The sequence below is a fragment of the Elaeis guineensis genome, chromosome 9 (genome assembly GCF_000442705.2).
Source record: "Elaeis guineensis isolate ETL-2024a chromosome 9, EG11, whole genome shotgun sequence".
In the NCBI taxonomy this organism is placed as follows: Eukaryota; Viridiplantae; Streptophyta; class Magnoliopsida; order Arecales; family Arecaceae; genus Elaeis; species Elaeis guineensis.
Genome location: NC_026001.2, coordinates 94592936 through 94611639, shown reverse-complemented (window position 1 = coordinate 94611639; position 18704 = coordinate 94592936). Strand labels below are relative to the sequence as shown.

At 35.9% G+C, this 18704-nt stretch overlaps 1 protein-coding gene across 1 annotated transcript; it reads right to left on the bottom strand.

The window, feature by feature from the left end:
* Positions 1–221: 221 nt before the first annotated feature.
* LOC105051053 (uncharacterized) lies at positions 222–6978 on the bottom strand. The gene is made up of 6 exons (XM_010931327.4): positions 6705–6978; positions 1395–1493; positions 1193–1301; positions 810–881; positions 671–676; positions 222–570 (listed from the first exon to the last, which is right to left on the bottom strand). Exons 1-6 carry the CDS (start codon positions 6887–6889, stop codon positions 451–453), a joined length of 591 nt encoding a protein of 196 aa, XP_010929629.1. The 5' UTR covers positions 6890–6978; the 3' UTR covers positions 222–450.
* Between the last annotated feature and the right edge of the window lie 11726 nt (positions 6979–18704).

The following is an 18704-nucleotide window of genomic DNA, read 5'->3' as shown; positions in this document are numbered from 1 at the left end:
AAAGTAGGGGAAAATGTTGAATGATTTCACTCCCGGACGGGCTGTTTCATCTGACAATACATTCGTGCTAATCAAGTGGAAATAACAAGATCAATATGTAAAAAATTTATAAGCAACCTTATTTGCACTACTATCAGGCTTAACCAACTTATTTTATTAATGAATCAATTCTTCCCTTCATTTATAGGAAACTAGTAGTTGAAAAGCTTGCTGTATTTAACTTTTAAATTTCAAAACTTATTGCGGTTAAAAACTCTCTATTCTTTAAATTATGTTGAAAATCTATAACTGAAATACATAGACCATGCTAAACTGTTACTGTTTCCTGCTGGTCCTAGTAATTAAACAAGACAATGTTAAAGTAGGATGAAAAATCTCATCTCCAAGTATAATTTCCAGTTTCTGAAGGCATCTCTAAACAAAACTGACCAAAAAGACCAGATTTTTTAATCAGCGCCTCTTCTTGCTTGCTTTTGCAGCACTGGATTTTGATGGTGTTGCAATCACATAAATGAACATTATCACCAACAACAGAACTGACACAAGTGATCCATATTTAGCCAGAAGCCTCTGCATACAGACGAGTTCTTTTTAGTTAGAAAAGCCTGAAGAAAAATGCAGAGCTCTGGGCACACAATTATAAAATGATTGTGCCTAGGAGAGTTCTTACCTTTGCCTGAAGAAGTCCAATTGCAAATGATGCCAGTTTCGAGGAGAAGAATGTGTGCACAAGTTGCAATCAAACATCAAAAATTATAAGAAAGAATAATAAAAAAAAATGTATAAGTAATGGCATGGGATTCACTCACCCATTCAAACTTCTTTTCAGGAGGCCTGTCAGCAAGAATGTCTAGTGGCAGAATGGGGGTAGAATAAGCCTCCTAAAACAGGCAAATCAGCTGGGTCAAAACATGACTTCAAGCCAATGAATCCAATAATAAAACAAATCGAGCATGCAATCCAGAGAAAGCAGAGAGGTATGGACTCTCTAGTAATAGCCTTTGCAATGACATGACCAACATAGGTTTCTCAAGCAGAGGTCCAGAAGCGAAAACCAAGCAACTTGGTTCATTCGTAATGGATATCTGATCTTTTAACTGGCATCCAATTGTGAAATTTGAAGACAGACTCAAATATAATGCCTCAAATATCAACAAGATATGTTTTACAACTAGAAGATCAAAATTAAAACCTGCATTGCAGCCTTTGTGGGTACACGAAATTTGATGACAGCGGGAGAACCATGGAACATGCCCTTCACTTTTGACTCCAAAATAAATGAATGAGAGGCAGTGGAACCACTGAAAGTAACAGATATTAGGTTCATTCAGGAAATATAAAAGACAGAAGTTATAAGCTTAATCATAAACAAGGTCAACTAGTAGAAAACTTACGCATCAAGCCTTTCCCATGTCTTTGATATGTCGCCAGAGACAAGTTCGAACATATCTTGAGACCAACTATCATCACTAAGGCTCACATCATAAGCAGTCCTGAAATTGTCACAAGTTAATGATTTGCTAATATAAGATAAGCAAACTCTGAATGACATTCTATCTAGTCACATAGGCCGCTAATACTAATTGATTTTATGTATACATCAGCTGAGGTGGTTCCACTGGTTTGCTTCAAATTATACTATTCCAGACAACCGGTTTGCTTTATGAATTCTAGACAGATTATACTATTCTAGTTTGATTCAAACTGCTTTATGTACAAAGATGGCACATCAACTAGCAAGCAGGACATAAATTATTATTCGAAACTAGAAATGTTCATTCACATGTGGTGTTAAGTTATTACAAGATTTCATTAATGGAGAAAAACTATGCCAAAATTGTCTTCCACCGAGTGGAGATAATTAACATGGCACATCCACCAGAAAAGAAATACTTATGATTAGTTTGTTTATTCCCTAAATAAGTGTATCTGATGATTCGATACTTAAGGAAATGCATAAAGTTGTTCTCAGTTATGGCTATATCATCCACATATTATTTCAAAAAAAGCCTAATAATTGGCCGAAAAAAATGAGTAAAACAAAAGAATAATAAAGGATGCACTTTTACGTTTGTAATTTATGATTATTTAATGCTGGGGAACTTGACTCTGTGTGTGTGTGTGTGTTAGTTCTTGCAATATTATTTTTGGATTATATATTCTTCATTTTTTCCCATATTTTATATGATAGCCGATACATGCCTCACAAAATGAGGCCCAAGCAATGTTTGCACCGCATGTCTTTCTTAAATTTTCTAGGACAGGCACACACAGCATAAACAAAAAGAGACAAAGTGGATTATCTAATAAATGAACCAAAAGAGAAACAAAGTTCACTGCAAAATTAAGGTAAACAGGGATGAAAATAGCACAATTATTTGCAATCTGCTAAGAATCAAGATAAAAAGGGAACATAAGGTATATGCTAAATACATATAAAACAAAGTAGGAAGGGCATGAATAAATGCAGGTATAGGTAAATATTAGTCATTATCAGAGTGACAGCTTCGACATCCTTCAAGATTGCAGAGAACAAAATGATACATAATCCTTCTTTTCTTTTCTGACAGACAATCTCAACATGAAGAGAAGGGCTTTTGCAAAAAATTCAGACAGACAGATATGCTTGCACACATGTGCATTCACATATGCATGGACACAAGCACACGCACAGAGAGAGAGAGAGAGTAATGAGGGTAGCTCTTATAAATGAGAATGGAGCCCAATTCCTACCAACTTGCAGATACTCTACAGTATTGGAAAAGTAGGATCATAACTAGAACACTAGACACATAAAAAAGACTGTATTTTCACTTTTATATTTAGTTCAAATTCTGCTATGGTCAATTTGCATGTTCCCTCAATAAATGATAACCTTGTCTCCTCCAGCCGCCAACAGTTCAACAACCCCCACATAGTGCACCAGCCTTCTATCAACCCCAGCACATGCCCCACCTCCAACCTCCAATGTCTAGCTGCTTGTTTCCCCTTCCCCTCTGCTCCCAATGCCTCATCTGGCAATTACTCATATCTTGCCTATCATCCTTCATCTTCATCATCCATGTTTTTCACATACCGGACGGGAAGCACAGACAAATGCAAATATGGGTAAAGAATAGTGAGGCACGTTTTGTGCATGCACGATGCATGAAACAAATTTAATACTCCAAATTTTAAAGAATATATACTAAGTTATGAAAAGAAAATGCCTCGGTTGGCAACTCTCAATCTCTCCCTCTCTCTCTCTCTCTCTCTCTCACCCTCCCTCTATCTCTCTCCAAATTTACCTATTCAAAATGCATACACAGCAACCACAGAGATGCTTCAACTGTTCAAGAACATGAAATAGAGGATACATATTCAGGTATATATGGTTTACCTTATGCAATTCTTTGAAATTAGGGCTAATATTTTCTTATTTGTTTCCATTTCTTTCAACTTAAAAGAAACTGCAATTCCTTTTGGCTTTAAGAAAACATGATTCGAAATGGATATAGAACATATTTTTTATAAAAAAAACAGCTAGTGGCCTTCATGAAGATTTTGATGGTATTATGAATTAACAGCAAACATAGGCCTGTTTTATCATCGACAATTTCCACATCTCATCTTTCAGAACACTTCAAGATAGCCACGAGAATAAAATTTGTTCTGTCAATTGCATCTATGGCAAGTACAAAAATCAATACTTTGCATTTGTTGATGGTAACTACAGGTCAGAAACACAAGGGCACACAAAATATGTGATAGGCACAGTCCCCTTGCTTTTGGTATGCACACACATGGTTGCTGAGAGGGAGGGAACCAAACTTTATGCGCTGGAATCAATCCCTCGCTTGGTCAGTGCTGGGTATTGTTCTTCATATTATCAGATTCCTGCTACTGAAATGAATCTCTTGATCCTTACTAAAAAATAATAGCAACTCAATTCAGCCATAAGCCCACGCTGAACATTAAGCATTATGTAAGTATGTTGAAAAGAAAAGCTTCACATTCCCACTATCACATTGAGAAGGCAAACAAAGAAGTATGTAAAAGAAACATCCAGAGCACCATATGTGAGTGTTCAATCCCCAATTTAAGTTGCCAACCTTAGGCCCTGTTTGGGATTACTGTTAGCAATAGAGATTTTGAAGCTTTTGAAAGTAGAACTTTTAAAAAGTAAAACTTTTGGAAGTAGAGCTTTTACAAAAAAAAACTATTTGCTATTTGGTAACCATATTGATAAAGTGCTTTAGGGAAAGCAAAATAACTTTTCGATATTAGCCAGAAAGTATTTTTGAAAAAAGTTTCAAAATACAGCTTTCCCCAAATAGACCTTTTCAGCTTTCTGGTAAAGCCAAAATAACTTCTCGATATTTTTACTAAACATCACTGTATCACTCCAAAATCCTTTCTGAGAGCCAGAAAGTGCTTTCTGGTACTCTAAAAGCTTAGCCAAACAGGACCTTAGTCCATCTGACTGGACATAGACAAAATTGACTTTCCAATTTTCTCATTCTCCAGCTCTGGATCAAAGCAACAATGTCATAAATACCATGTGCGGAGTTTATCATATTGATTACTTGTAAATATGGTGTCATTTTTTAGTTATACAGGTCCATAGCTTCCTCAGAGCTAGGATTGTGATCACATTATAATAAGTGAATACCACATTACCTTTTCATGAAGGAACTATAGCTGTTGTTAGACTCAATTAGGAATAAAAAAATTTTAACAAAAATAATTGATTAGGCATTTTACTGCAATTAGAGGTTCAGGGTCCTTTTTCAAATGTAGTCAGATTGATTATTAGTGATCTCAATTAGATGACAGATTCTGCCATGAGAAGGAGGTCAAGAGGCATATAGGGGGTCACAGGGGCCGCATCACTGTGTAAAAAGGTCCACCAGCAACCTCTGAAATTTCAGATTTCAAAAAACCTGATATATATGCAGCCCCCCCTCATCGAAGTCTCTAGCTACACCTCATAAAAACCCATATTTCAGTCTTATAACATATTTCATCATCCTTTACCAAAGTTTTGGATGGTTCCCAATTTCAGAAAGACCTGTCTATATTTTTCACATTCTTTGCAAGGATAACACATACATATATGCATGTGTGCATAATCGCACCATTTTGACAATATAAGCTCTAGCTAGATATAAAATGACACTTTATATCATCCAATGTAGTTTTCCCAGTGCCACTGAATGAACTTCACTTGGTGCAATAGTCTGTACCTGTCCTTCAAACTTATGATACATACACTGATACAACCTCAGTAGATTCTTTTGGTCCTTTTGTAATCAATGTGAAGCACAAAGAAATTAGTTAAGAGAAGCAATCATGAAAATGAAGAAGAAGAAAGAAATCTCATATGCCTCCCTCGAGATACACCTGAAGCTCACTGAGCATTTAATCAAACAACTATTCCATGAACTATTAAACTACATGCTGAATTTATAGACCCCACATAGCATTTACCATGGCAATCCAAATATCCAAGCCAAACTAAATCAAATTACTAACTCAATGTTTTTGATCTCTAAACCTTGATCTGTAGCAACATAAATCCTAGATCATAAAAAACTTGAAGAAACTATGCAAACTAAACTCTACCTGAGACTTCATAAGAAGACTCATCTATCCCAGAACAAGGCAAACTAAAGACTCATATTTTGCATATATGACAAACAAATTATGAAAATTTAAAGTTGGAAATCAACAAAAGGCCCAACTGGATATACTCTAGCTTACTTTAATCCAAGTGCCTGACAAGAATAAGCCATGATGATCAGATCTTCTAAAATTGAAGTGAAGATTCTCTAAGGCAACTACAGTTGTGTTTTATCCAACAAAATATACCTATTTAATGTACCATATCATGGAAAAGTATGAAACAAGAAACAAGATTTAACAATTGAAAGAATCTTCCTTTAGGCAAGGAAAATTCATCAGACGGCACAACAAGTCACATCATAGCATCAAGATTGTAAGCTGGAAGAGTCTCATGATTTCTATTTTTCTTGTTTGACGCTTATAGAAGCACAAACAGAAGCTAGATTCAATTATTTTTATCTCTTTTTGATGTGCATCCAGTAATTGCCGGTTCCTCCTCCATCTTAGTCATAATTTTTACTATCAGCTTGCGCTTCATAATAGAGCCAGATGATGTTTTACAGAGAAAGAGACAAGATCAGAATAATGATATAAAAAAGCAACTCGTTGCACGCACTACACTAGTTACTACTGTTCATATATCTCTGAACTCATAAGCGCCCAAACAATTAGACCAAATGCTTCAATCAAAAGAAGCTAATGAGATGCAACAGTCATGAATCCAAACAATGATACAGCAAACTCAAGAGCATTAAGCACCCAAAAAAAAAAAAAACAAAAACAAAAAAGACAAAAGATTCGATCAAAACATGAACATTTAAGCAAACTCCAGAGCATTAAGTACCCAAAAAAGAAAAGATTCGATCAAAACATGAATATTTTAAAAAAAAAAAAATCACTTTTTTCCCACTAAATGACAAGAAACCTCCCCAAAAAGATAAGTTTTTGAGAGACATAACCCGAAATCAGAGTCTTCGATCAAAGACAACACACATCGAACCCGATCAGATTCAAACATCACACAGATCAACGAAACAGTATAAACCAAACCGGATGAGAGAATAAGACCGTCAAGAATTGAGATTTCTGGGCATTCTTACGTGGATCCTTCGTTGTAGAGGTCGATCGAGACGGAGACGCGTTCCACGCCGGTCTTGAGCCGGGCAAAGCTGACCTTCTTGTGCGCCACCATGAAGGGCGCGTCGGAGCTCCCGATCGCCGGCGTGGCGAAGAGAATAGCCACGAGAAGGAGGGGGAGGAGAAACCTCAATCTCGAGTTCGCCATGGCTAGGGTTTGGGGAGCTGGTAGAGCCGTAGAGGCCGTCGAACTTTATTTCAGAGACGGCGGCGAAGTACATAAGCGTTTGCGTCGCCGCGTTTGCAACGCCCACGTAAAAAGTTCTCCACGAGGCGAGATGATTGGCTGGCATCGGTGGTACCCGCAACCCATGGAAAGGCGTCCTGCGACGCGCGTGCGGTCGGAACTAGAAGCACGCGGAGGCGAAGCCGAGTTTCATTAAAAGACGGAAACCGGGGGCTGACTGAAACCGGCCTGGTCCAATATGTGGTTTGGGCCGACTTGGCCCAAGGCTATCTAATTTGGTTGGGTTTGCGTTGGAAAGTTTGATTTGACCTGAACTTTTGCCATATTACCGCCATCTAAGAGATGTTGTATGATCAAAAATATCTTGAACTTTGCTTGAGTTCATTGGACTAGAAAATCCAATCCAATCCCACTAAATTGCGTTTTGGTTAAAAATTTTGGTGTTGGATTCTATTTGGATTTGGTCTTTTTCCTTTTTTTTTTCATATCATCTCTTCTTTCATTTCGTATTTTGCTTCTTTTTTTTTTTCCTCATCTAGATGGTTTATATCCATCTATTTTGAATACAACCAATTATATAGAAAACAAAACATTCTTACATTGAAGGGAATAGAAGAATAAGCCGTCCAAACAATACTAGCAGAGTGATCTGCCATATAACTTGCCACTCTATTCGCCGCATGATACATATGAGTTGACAAGCCGTTTTTATTGACCAAAATCTATGCAACACTTTATTTTATCTTCTAAATCTTATATTTCTCAATCGATGAGAGGAGATGAAGTTGTTTGAGAATTGGAAATAGATTTGAGCATTCACATCATATAATAGAAATTTTATGTTTTGTGGGAAATTGTTATAAAATTTATAAAACACTACTATATTGCGACTTCCAAAAATCGTAATGACCATACTATGGTCAGGATAGCAGTTATTCTCCTCTTAGAAAAAAAAGAAAAGAAAAGAAAAGAAAGATAGCAGTCCTTGACCTTTTCATTTTTCATTAATAAAGTTTTTTTAAGAAATTCAATATTTATATTTCAAAAGATTAATTCCAATACAAAAGTTATTCAGTGAACGGTAGAGTGGCAAAATAAAAAATAAAAAAACATAACTTATCGTCATTGTTCTATATTTCCATTTATCAATAAAACAATATTAAAATAAATTTCTAAAGTTGTAATCTATTATAACATTATAATATAAAGATGTTATTGTAGTGTAGAAAGGAGGGCCATGAGCCCTTGGCTGCAACAGGTATCATCCAAGGTAATTGTTAAAAACATAGGCAATAAGCATCTTTGTTTGTATGCCTAAAAGCAAAGCATTGAAAGGCACAAGCTTTTTTGTTTTCCAAACTAGAAGTATGGTTCTCAAGCACACATTCTGGTTTTGATCAAGTCCTTCCAAATCTTCTCATGCTTCTTCTCAATTCATTCAAAGTCAAGAAAAGTTTCAAGCAATTCACCACCATGTTTACTCAACAGTCAATTCAATTCCTTTAACAGATTGAATGCTTATGTTCTCTTTGATCCTTTAGTTTCTTTGTATCTAAAAACAAAAAAGTAAGTTGTGTTTTGCATTAATGGATAGAATTGTGATTGAAGAAGTTCTGTCGGTTTTCTCCAATCCTAGTTATGGAAACAACAAAAACAACTAGAGAGAGAGAGAGAGATTCAAACTTGCTGAGCATGCTAAATCATTATGGGTTAATTACTTTTACTGTTCAGAGGATATTAAGCAGGATAAAATTATGATATGAAAATAAAGGCTGAATTAGACAAGTAGATCAACGAGATAATTTTGAATTATGATTTTGAATTAGACTATTTTAAAAAAGAAATGCAAAGGAAAATACTACGGATTCAACATTACATATATCATGGTAAAGACTTGCGACGTAATCTACTCAATCTTAGCCCTTGTTTTTCTAGAAATTATGAACATACCTTATTTCAACAAGCTGATAAACAAGATGCAAAATTGAGAATAGGAAATTAAAATTAATCCATTTTCTTATTAAAATGGAGAATAAATTCATACTCTAATGAAAAAGCAACATAATAGTCACCGTACAAGGTAAAATGTAAAAGGAAAGACGATGAAATTTTGCTAGAACGCAATCGCCAGACACTATAATCGAAATCCACATATCTGAAGTATCATTGTATGATGATGATATTTATGAGAAAAGAAAGCAACCTTCTCTAGCAATGATGGCCTTTCGAAGAAAAGAAATTCTAAGGAAAACTTGTTAAGATCTTGAAAGCCCATGTGATCCCCCAACCACTAGTGTGCAAAAACTATATACATCAAGAGAAATTTTTTATGCACTGCGGGCGGTGTAGAAAATCCGACGTGGAGTACACCATCTCGTCCGATTGGTCCATATAGTCATCACTTTTCAACACGTATATTTAATGTCTGCAGGTCGGTTTTTTTGTTTAAAAATTTTATATTACAAAAATACTCCTACTTTTTGAAAAAAATTATAATATCTTATGGTATAATATAGCCCAAAATGTCATAATATGACTTAAGATATCATAATATGAGAGGGTATTTTTATCCAACCACTTTCTAACGCACATTTAATATCTGTAGGTCGGTTTTTTTGTTTAAAAATTTTGTATGTCCCTGTTCTTTAGAAAAAATTATGATATTCTGTGCATATTATGAACATATGATGTCGGATATAGAATGTCATAATTTTTCTAAAGAACAGGAGCATTTTCGTTATACAAAATTTTTAACGAAAAAGCTAACATGTAGACATTAAATGCGCATTAGAAAGTAGTGACTACATGGACCAATCAGACAAAATGATGCACTCCACGTCAGATTTTCTACACCGTCTGTGGTGCACAAAGGATTTTGCTATACATCAATATTTCAGGGATGCAAATTTTCAATGTCCCTGACACATTTGATAAGGAGTTTTCTTAGGGCAAAAAAAAAAAAAAAAAGAAAGAAAGAAAGGAACACTCTTATTGCATTTCCAATTGCTAATGTTGAGAGTCAGACAATAGCAGTATCAATTCTTAAAGAGAGAAGCGACAGAAGTAGTAAGTTGAAGCTGTAGAACAAAAAGGCAATAGCTGTAGTAGTATGTACTACTTTGTGAAACAGTGCAATGAACTATGTATGGAGAACTATGAAAACAATTCACGTTGTTCACTGAAAAGCAATTGAAGTTAAAGTAATCCATCGTGAAAATTTAGAAGCATATATTGCTTAAGAAGAAAATTTAGATGCTTATATGTCAACATGAGTCCCAGAAATCCATGGTGTGGGCTAATTAAGCATGCGCTAACTCACAAGGAATCAGCACAATGCATGCATGTAGAACAATATAATCTGCTGACACCATTAGTCAAGCATCTGATTCTTGTGGACAAGTCTAATCACCCAGTAAGACAATAACTTCATTCAATGGATTTCCATGGCACCACAACTTCATTTACCTTCATTCGACATCGCTTTGAAAGGTTATTCCTGATGATAGCATTGAATGTAAACTCGAAAATAAGGAAGAGGTGCAGGTCTAGCATGAAGGATAAGAGCCACACAGGCTAGCCAAGGAGACTGCCTATGAATCACACGAAGATCTCGATCATGCATGGTGGCCTGAAGCATCACTGAGATCTTGAAGAAATTATAGGCAAGTCATCCTTGGCTACCAATGATAAGCTCTTAGCCTCATGTAAGACCCCTCTTCTGCATGACCCACCTTGCTTTGAGGATGGTAGTTTTTGTTGCTTGGTCTGCCTCTATTTATAGGAGGAGGGGGGAAGAGATATGGATTCAGCTCGCCGCATAAATTAGCTGACTGCAAAATTGCCACCTCCATAACTTTTTCTTTTCATTTCTGCGGCCAATTATTTGCCGACTTTCGATCTTCTCTTCCGCACAGAATATATTCTCTTAGATCTACTGGGACCAATGCCCATAAAGGCATTCACCTTACAAATATTCCCCGTAGGGATGAAAGAAAGGAGTAAACTTTTTGTGGTATTTTACATGGGACCATTTTTTCTTCTGGTAGCCATATATAGCTAATTCTGCCCTCTAAGCTCTCTCAAAGGCCACAGTGCATGGATTAAAGCTAGCTTTTCTCCATCTAATCACAGCATTGACCTCTCACTCTAGGTAATAAGGGTGATGATCATGCTTAAAGGGAAGGAAGGATGCCCATAATCTTATAGAATTTATGCACGTATTTTCTCCATACTGAAAAAGCCCAGATGGGATGAATTCATAACTTTTCATAATCCTTTCATATGCTTTATAGCCGCATTAGTCCTATCCAAAATAAAGTCAATGCCACGCGCCACTAGTTAAAAGATTTTTGTTCGCTCTAGGTTGCTTTTGACCCCAAATGTTGGATCCACTAAGGTTAAGCCTTTCAAATGATGGCAATGCAAGCACAAGAATTATGCGAAGCTTCTTCCATCAAAAAGGTTAATGAGACTACAACCAGTTACATGGCCTTCTTACAGCCCTACCTAATGACAGTGGGTTGAGAAGAGAGAAGCATTTGAAGCTGCTTAACATGATTTATGCGTCGCAAATGTGTTGTCGAGGCATATTCAAAGGCTCTTCATTGGCATTCATGCCATCTTTGACAGCCTACTTGTTGGGATTCTCTAGATGTCTTTATTACTAATTGAGGGAGATGAATTGATGCATGCTTGCATCCAACTTCATTTGCTTTCTTACATATATATTCTCTTCATTTTGATTCTTTCCAGGCATATGAACGCACAACCATTGAGAAATCATTCACTTAGATAGTTCTGACTTCTTTGAGCACATAGAACCTAATTGCATACTTGGGAAAAGCAGAAAGAAAATTACCTTCTTAAGGTCCCAAAAAAAAAAAGCGGCACACTTTAAAAGTTTATTTCAGATGCTCAAGTATTTCTATATCTATCTCAGCGATTTACATATGCAGGTTGGTGCTGAACCAGTAACAAATTAATAATAATTCCAGCACACTTAATGTCAAGCGCAACTGCTCAAGATGATGAAAGGCAAATACTTTGACCATCAACTTGTAGCTTTTAATGGTTGATCGATGGAATAAAATCGTTGATTGTTTCATAAATGTCTAGGAGATAATGACTCTATCCCTATTTGATCTCAACCTTGTTGTTGTAAAGGAGCCCAAAAATTGCAAATTTTAAGGAAGAAGTACTGGTTTAGAAAGTTTTAGTGTCTGATTAACTGTGACTCAAGAATCACTTGTAAATAGATTCGCTTATGAACAAATGAATAAATACATCTGAGAGAGAGGATCGGGCCACTTGTAGAAGAACTTTTTGCCACTTCTTTTTTGAGAAAGCTTGTTAAAGAAGCAAGGCATTTTCTCTTAAGAAAGAAAAAAAAAGAAAAAGCACTTTGAAGAATTTTATTTTCAATTCTATTCTAGAGCATCCCTTCTCTCAATCTTGCAAATCTAGAAACCACAATACATGGATTCCGAAAGCCAATCCATTCTAGAATTAGCTAGTCTGAACCTTCATTTTTATGATTAGAATTTTCTCTATATGATGTTATGATGGTTTTTCTTATATGACACTTTTTGGAGAATTCTTATATGAAGAAAAGGTGTATCATTAGCGATGTAGATATGTCTACTAAGCAGTAGTAACTTTAATGTCTACCACAAAGTTCCGTACAAAATACACAAAGGATTTATACAACTTGATAATCGCATTGATGAACAAGCTTGTCGTCATCATATTCCTATCATGAATTCAGCTTCACAAAGGAAATTAAAAGTCTTTTGCTACTTAACAAAGCTAACATGCATCCTGCCATTTGAGGCTAATAAGACCCACTAATTCTTCTTTGTCAAAAAAAAAAAAAAAGGCCCACTAATTCTTTGTGAAGCTCATCCTCCTATTGCCGTAACTAAAGCCATCAGTCCTTCTGCTCACCTTCTTATCATCCTTTCTTAATTTTTCTTATCTTTTCATGATTATAAGCTCATGATCATTTATAAAGCTACAATTCAACAAAAAGTTGAGCAATTTATATTTAAGAATGTGATTAACTCAAAAACTTCAACAGTAATATTTCTTAAAAAATATCCATGATAATAAACAATATAGGATGGGAATTATTGCTGTAAGACTTTGGTCCAAGATGAGTGTGGCTATGGTCAGACTCCTTTCAATCTGGATGCTCGACGGTAATCCGAAGACATGCATATTTAGAAGAACCTATAAAGAAAATTCACTCTCATCAGGGGTTCTCCAGTGGGAGATCCTCCGATGCTTAAGTTAGTCAGAACTTTCGAACGGTAAAGAAAAGAGAGGAAAAAAGAGCAAGAGCCTAAGTAGTTCTCTCCAGTTGAACTTACTTGAGAATCTTCTTTTTATCTCTTTATATAGAGGTAGAGCCATTAGCTGTTACATTTGAATCCATTAAGTTATTAGGCCCTAATTTCTTAGGTTGTTAGGCCATATTCTAATAGACCGTTAGGATAGAAAATCCACCAACTAATATACGAATCAAAGTTATCAGTCATGGGTGTCAATTTTGGATTTTATCCACATTCTAAAATTTATTAGGAGATTCCAGTGAGTCACCCACGTACATGGCTGAATAGGCCGATGGTTTGAGGTCGGTATAAAGCCAAGGCTGCATCTCAGATGTATCAATGTTCGTATCAATCGTGAGACCTTGCTCTCTATCATCCGTAAGATCCCGATCCTGAATCAGTAAACATCCAAGCAAAGGGTCAGACAAAAGCTAGTGACATAAAATTACTCCATCTTGATCTTTTGGATCTCTTCTTAGCATTCTAATCTTATTAAGTCATCGATGAGTATTCGATCATAACTCGAAAAGAAAAAGGTCTGTTCGAACGATAGATAACCTCCACAACACTCGTCTTCCACTGTCAAGTCTAAAAAGGTTTCACTGCTTCGGATGAAGGAAGTAGTCAATCTTAAAACTAGTCTTCGATCGTTAATCCAATCTTCTCTTCAGAGAATTTACTCCACACCATTCGATGGAGAAAATCTCAGATAGGAGTGCAATCGAGCTGAGCCGAGTTGAGTAGCTGAAAGCTCGAGCTCGACTCGACTCAAAATACTCTGACTCTAAACTCAGCTTGAGATCAACCGAACCTTAATATCCCAAGCTCGAGTTTGGCTTGATGAAAAATAAATAAAACTCGAGACTGACTCGACTCGACTTAAATATTAATCGAGCAATACTCGAGTTCGAAATCGAGCCTTAGTTTACTATCTACTAATTATATATATATATATATATATATATATATATATATATATATTATAAATAAAATTAATATTATAAAAATATATATAAATTTGAGTAGGCTCATAAATTTTCGAGCCAAGTATTTTATTATTCGAGCTCGACTTGAAAAATCATTCGAGCTACTCAAGCTTGACTCAAACCAATAATAATCGAGTCAAATCGAGCTTGGATTCAATTCGAGCTCAAGTAGTTTGCGAGCGGCTTAACTCATTTGCACCCCTAATCTTGAGACCTCATTAATGCATCGCTTCACAAATCTCACAGCACTTATGAGGGATGGATGGCTGGAGGTCCTGCAACATAATGATTTGACAAAGAAAATCTAGAGATCATTTTTAGGTCTGTTAAGATTTGCCACATGTCAAACGTCAATAGGCCTCATACTGTGCATTACAGATTGACCTATGTGGCTCAATCTGAGGGTGATGCGATACAGAGTCATACGATTTGACATCCCTGATGCATGTCACATGTCAAAATTTGATGATAAAAAGCTTGAACCTTAATTGTTCGTAAGTAGTATCAATAGGCCTTTTCTCCATTACTTTCTCTCTATTTTGTTCTACCAAATCTTTGCTTCCTGCGCCAGCTGCTACCCTACCATTGCGGTCACTGAAGGGAGGGTTTTCATTTGCCATCTTCTTCTCTAGGGTCAGTGACCTCCAAGTCACTCTATTCTCCAGTTGGTCCTCTATTCTTCCTTATTTTTTCTTATTTTCTATCTTTTTCCTAGTTCAATTCTTCCTTTCTTTATATTTAGGCTTCGTTTGTGTCCTTTTCTTCTTCTTTTCCTTGTTTTCTCAATTTTATTAGTAGCTTCTTCTCTTTCTATATCTTTTAACAGTAGTAATGTTAGGGATGAAAACCCCCATGGCGGTCGAGATTCTTAGTTGCCACTAGGGGTATAAATGGGTCGTGTCGAACTGGGTCATAAGTGATCCCAATCCGATCTGATTTCTTGATCGAATCTTAATATTAGACCCAGATCCAGTCAGAAGATCGGATCAAGTTGGATCATATCCATGATCAAATTTTTTGACCTAATGGATCATTTGGATCAAATCAGGTCCATGTATAACATAGTCCCAGTTCATAAAATGCGGGTTTGGTTCAAATCTAGATCAGATCCAGGACAACATAGAAATGGTTGTTGACAATAACCATTTGTTTTATAAATAAGTTGAGAATATCTCTCATCCATGTCCAAGATGCAACCAGATCTTTAATTAATGATTGAAGTATACATAGGCCTTGATGTCTATGATCGAAGTGATAAATTTAGGCCACTTCCCACTTTCAAAAAAAAAAAAAAAATTGGCCACTTCCAAGAAAACAAAAAGTCATTTGGAGTGCATCTAAATCCGATCTTTTTATTCTTAAAAGGCTAAAGTAATGACTCCAATACCTATTTCGAAGAGCATAGGCCAAAAGATTGGCCACCTCACATAAAGAATATCCTAGCACCAACTTTATGGGCGAGTTGTCACTTCGATTGGCACTCACAATGTAGAACTAAAACAAGCCATGTGATCTGATACCATAGTGTAAGAATGATATATGATGTCTTATTTACATGGCCCCAATATGAAAACACTCCAAGTTGCATCAACATAATGACTTAGTTGAAAGGAAATGGAGATACTTGGCTCAACTGCAAATTGATGATGTTGGCTAACAAACTAATGTTAGCCTATAGAAAAGATCATATTTATCATAGACAAACTCAAGAGTTGATAATTGAAGAATATTATTGAGTATCATATCATTAGCGATAGCAAGATAGAGAAAACTCTTTAAATTTCATTTTTCATTTTCTACAAGTGATTATTTGAAACTCAAAAATCACTTGTAAATAGATTCGCTTATGAACAAATGAATAAATACATCTGAGAAAGAGGATTGGGCCACTTGCAGACGAACCTTTTGCCACTTTTTTTTTGAGAAAGCTTGTTAAAGAAGTGGGGCATTTTTTCCTAAGAAAAAAAAAAAGAAGAAAAAGCATTTTGGAGAATTTTATTTTCAATTCTATTCCATAGCACCCCTTCTCTCAATCTTGCAATCTATTCTCAAAACCACAATACATGGGTTCTGAAAGCCATCCATGCTAGAATGAGCTAGTCTGAACCTTCATTTTTATGTTTAGAATTTTCTCTACATGATGTTTTGATGGTCTTTCTTATATGATACTTTTTTGAGAATTCTCATCTGAAGAAAAGGTGTATCATCAGCGATGTAGATTATGTCTGCTAAGTAGTAGTAACTTTAATGTCTGCCACAAAGTTCAATACAAAATACACAAACAATTTATACAACTTGATAATCCCATAGATGAACAATCTTGTCGTCATTGTATTCCTATCATGAATTTAGCTTCATAGAGGAAATTAAAAGTCTTTTGCTACTCAATAGACCTAACATGCATCCTGCCACTTGAGGCTAACAAGACCCACTAATTCTTCTTTATCAAAAAAAAAAAAAGACCCACTAATTTTTTGTGAAGCTAATCCTCCTATTACCATAACTAAAGCCATCAATCCTTCTGCCCACCATCTTATCATCCTTTCTTAATTTCCCTTATCTTTTCATGATTATAAGCCCATGATCATTTATAAAGCTACAATTCACCAAAAACTTCAGTAGTAATATTTCTTAAAAAACTCAATAATAATAATAATATAGGATGGGAATTATTGCAACAAAACTCTGGTCTAAAGTGAGTGTGGCTATGGTCGAACTCCTTTCTATTTCTAGGTGTTTGGTGGTGATCTGAAGATAGGCATGTTTAAAAGAACTTGCAAAGAAAATCTACTCTCATCAGGTGTTCTCCAGTGGGAGATCTTTTCATGCTTAAATTAGCTAGAGCTTGAGAATAATAGAGAAAAGAGAGAAAGAAAAAACAAAAGTGTAGGTGGTTCTCTCCAACTGAACTTATCTGAGGATTCCTTTGTTATCTCTTTATATAAAGGTGGAGCTGTAAGCTGTTAGATTTGAATTCGATGGATTGTTAGATCTTATTTTCTTAGATTGTTAGGCCACATTCTTAAGGGCCATTAGGATAAAAAATTTATCTACTAATTTGCGAATCAAGGTTGTTAGTCGTGGGTGTCAGCTGTGGATTTTGTTTACGTTCTAAAAGTTGTTAGGAGAGTCCAGCAAGTGGTGGCTTCAGATTAATATAAGGCCAAGGCTATGCCTCGTATGTTACAATATCCATATCAATTGTGATACCTCGTTCTCTATTGTCAGTAAGATCCCGACCCTAGGATCAGTAAACATTCAAGCAAAGGATCAGATAAAAGCCTATGACACATAGTTATTCTATCTTGGTCTCTCTTTGGTGTTCTAGCCTTGTCGAGTCATTGATGAGTGCTTGATCATGATCCGAAGAAGAGAAAGTCGGTTCGGATAGTAGATAACCTCCACAATACTTATCCTCCACTTTCGAGTTCAAAATGATTTTCATTGTCTCAGACAAAGGAAGTAGCTGATCTCAAGATTAGTCTTCAATTGTCGATACAACCTTCTTTTCAGAGTATTTACTTTACAACATTTGATGGAGAAAATTTTGAGGCCTTATTAAGGAACCGCTTCCCAAACCTCACCACATTTATAAGCGATGAAAAGCTGGAGGTCATGTGGCATAAGGATTTGAAAAGAGAGATTCAAAGATCATTTTCAAACACATCAGGATTTGCCATGTGTCAGATGTTGGCAAGCCTCATGCTGTACCTCACAGATTGACCTAGGAGAATCGATAACCTGAGGGTGGTGCGATAAAGAGTTGTGCAATTTGGCATCCCTGATGCATGTCACATGTCAAAATCTGATAGTAAAGGACTTGAATCTTGACTGTTGGTGAGTAGTATAAATAGACCTTTTTTCAATTGCTTTTTTTCTATTTTATTTTACCAAATCTCTACTTCTTGCACCAGCTACTATCCTATCATTGCAGTCGTCGGAGGGAGGATTTTCATTTGCCATTGTCTTCTCTAATTTCGATGACCTCCAAGTCACTATATTCTGTAGTTTGTCCTCCATTCTTTCTTATTTTTTCTTGTTTTCTATCTTTTTTCTAGTTCGATTCTTTCTTTCTTTATCTTTCTAGCTTTATTTGTATCATTTTCTTCTTCTTCCCCTCATTTCTTCAATTTTATTAGTAGCTTCTTCTCTTTCCATGTCTTTTCATTGGTGGTGAGGTCAAGGATAAAAATCCTCATGGAGGTCGAGATTCCCAATTGCCACCTCCTCGAATTGGGTCCGAGGATACTCCTCAGACTGCTGTGGATACCAACTCTTTGGCCGAGCACCAAGCCTCCAAACTCTAAAGCACTGGCAACCCTGTGCGTAGGTTTAAAGATTTTTGAGGCTCAAGTAATGAGGAGTCAAATATTACTGAAGATGATCTTGGAAGGTTTCGTTCTTAGTTTTCAACCTCTTTGGCCTTCCAAATAGAAGTTTTTGATCGAAATGGTTGTGTGA

Excerpts from the sequence above, each read along its gene's own strand:
- LOC105051053 (XM_010931327.4), bottom strand. The coding sequence starts at position 6,889 with ATGGCGAACTCGAGATTGAGGTTTCTCCTCCCCCTCCTTCTCGTGGCT. Across the intron at positions 1,494-6,704 it reads CTCTACAACGAAGGATCCAC|GACTGCTTATGATGTGAGCC; the intron begins GTAAGAATGCCC and ends TGACAATTTCAG. Across the intron at positions 882-1,192 it reads CCACAAAGGCTGCAATGCAG|GAGGCTTATTCTACCCCCAT; the intron begins GTTTTAATTTTG and ends TGCCTGTTTTAG.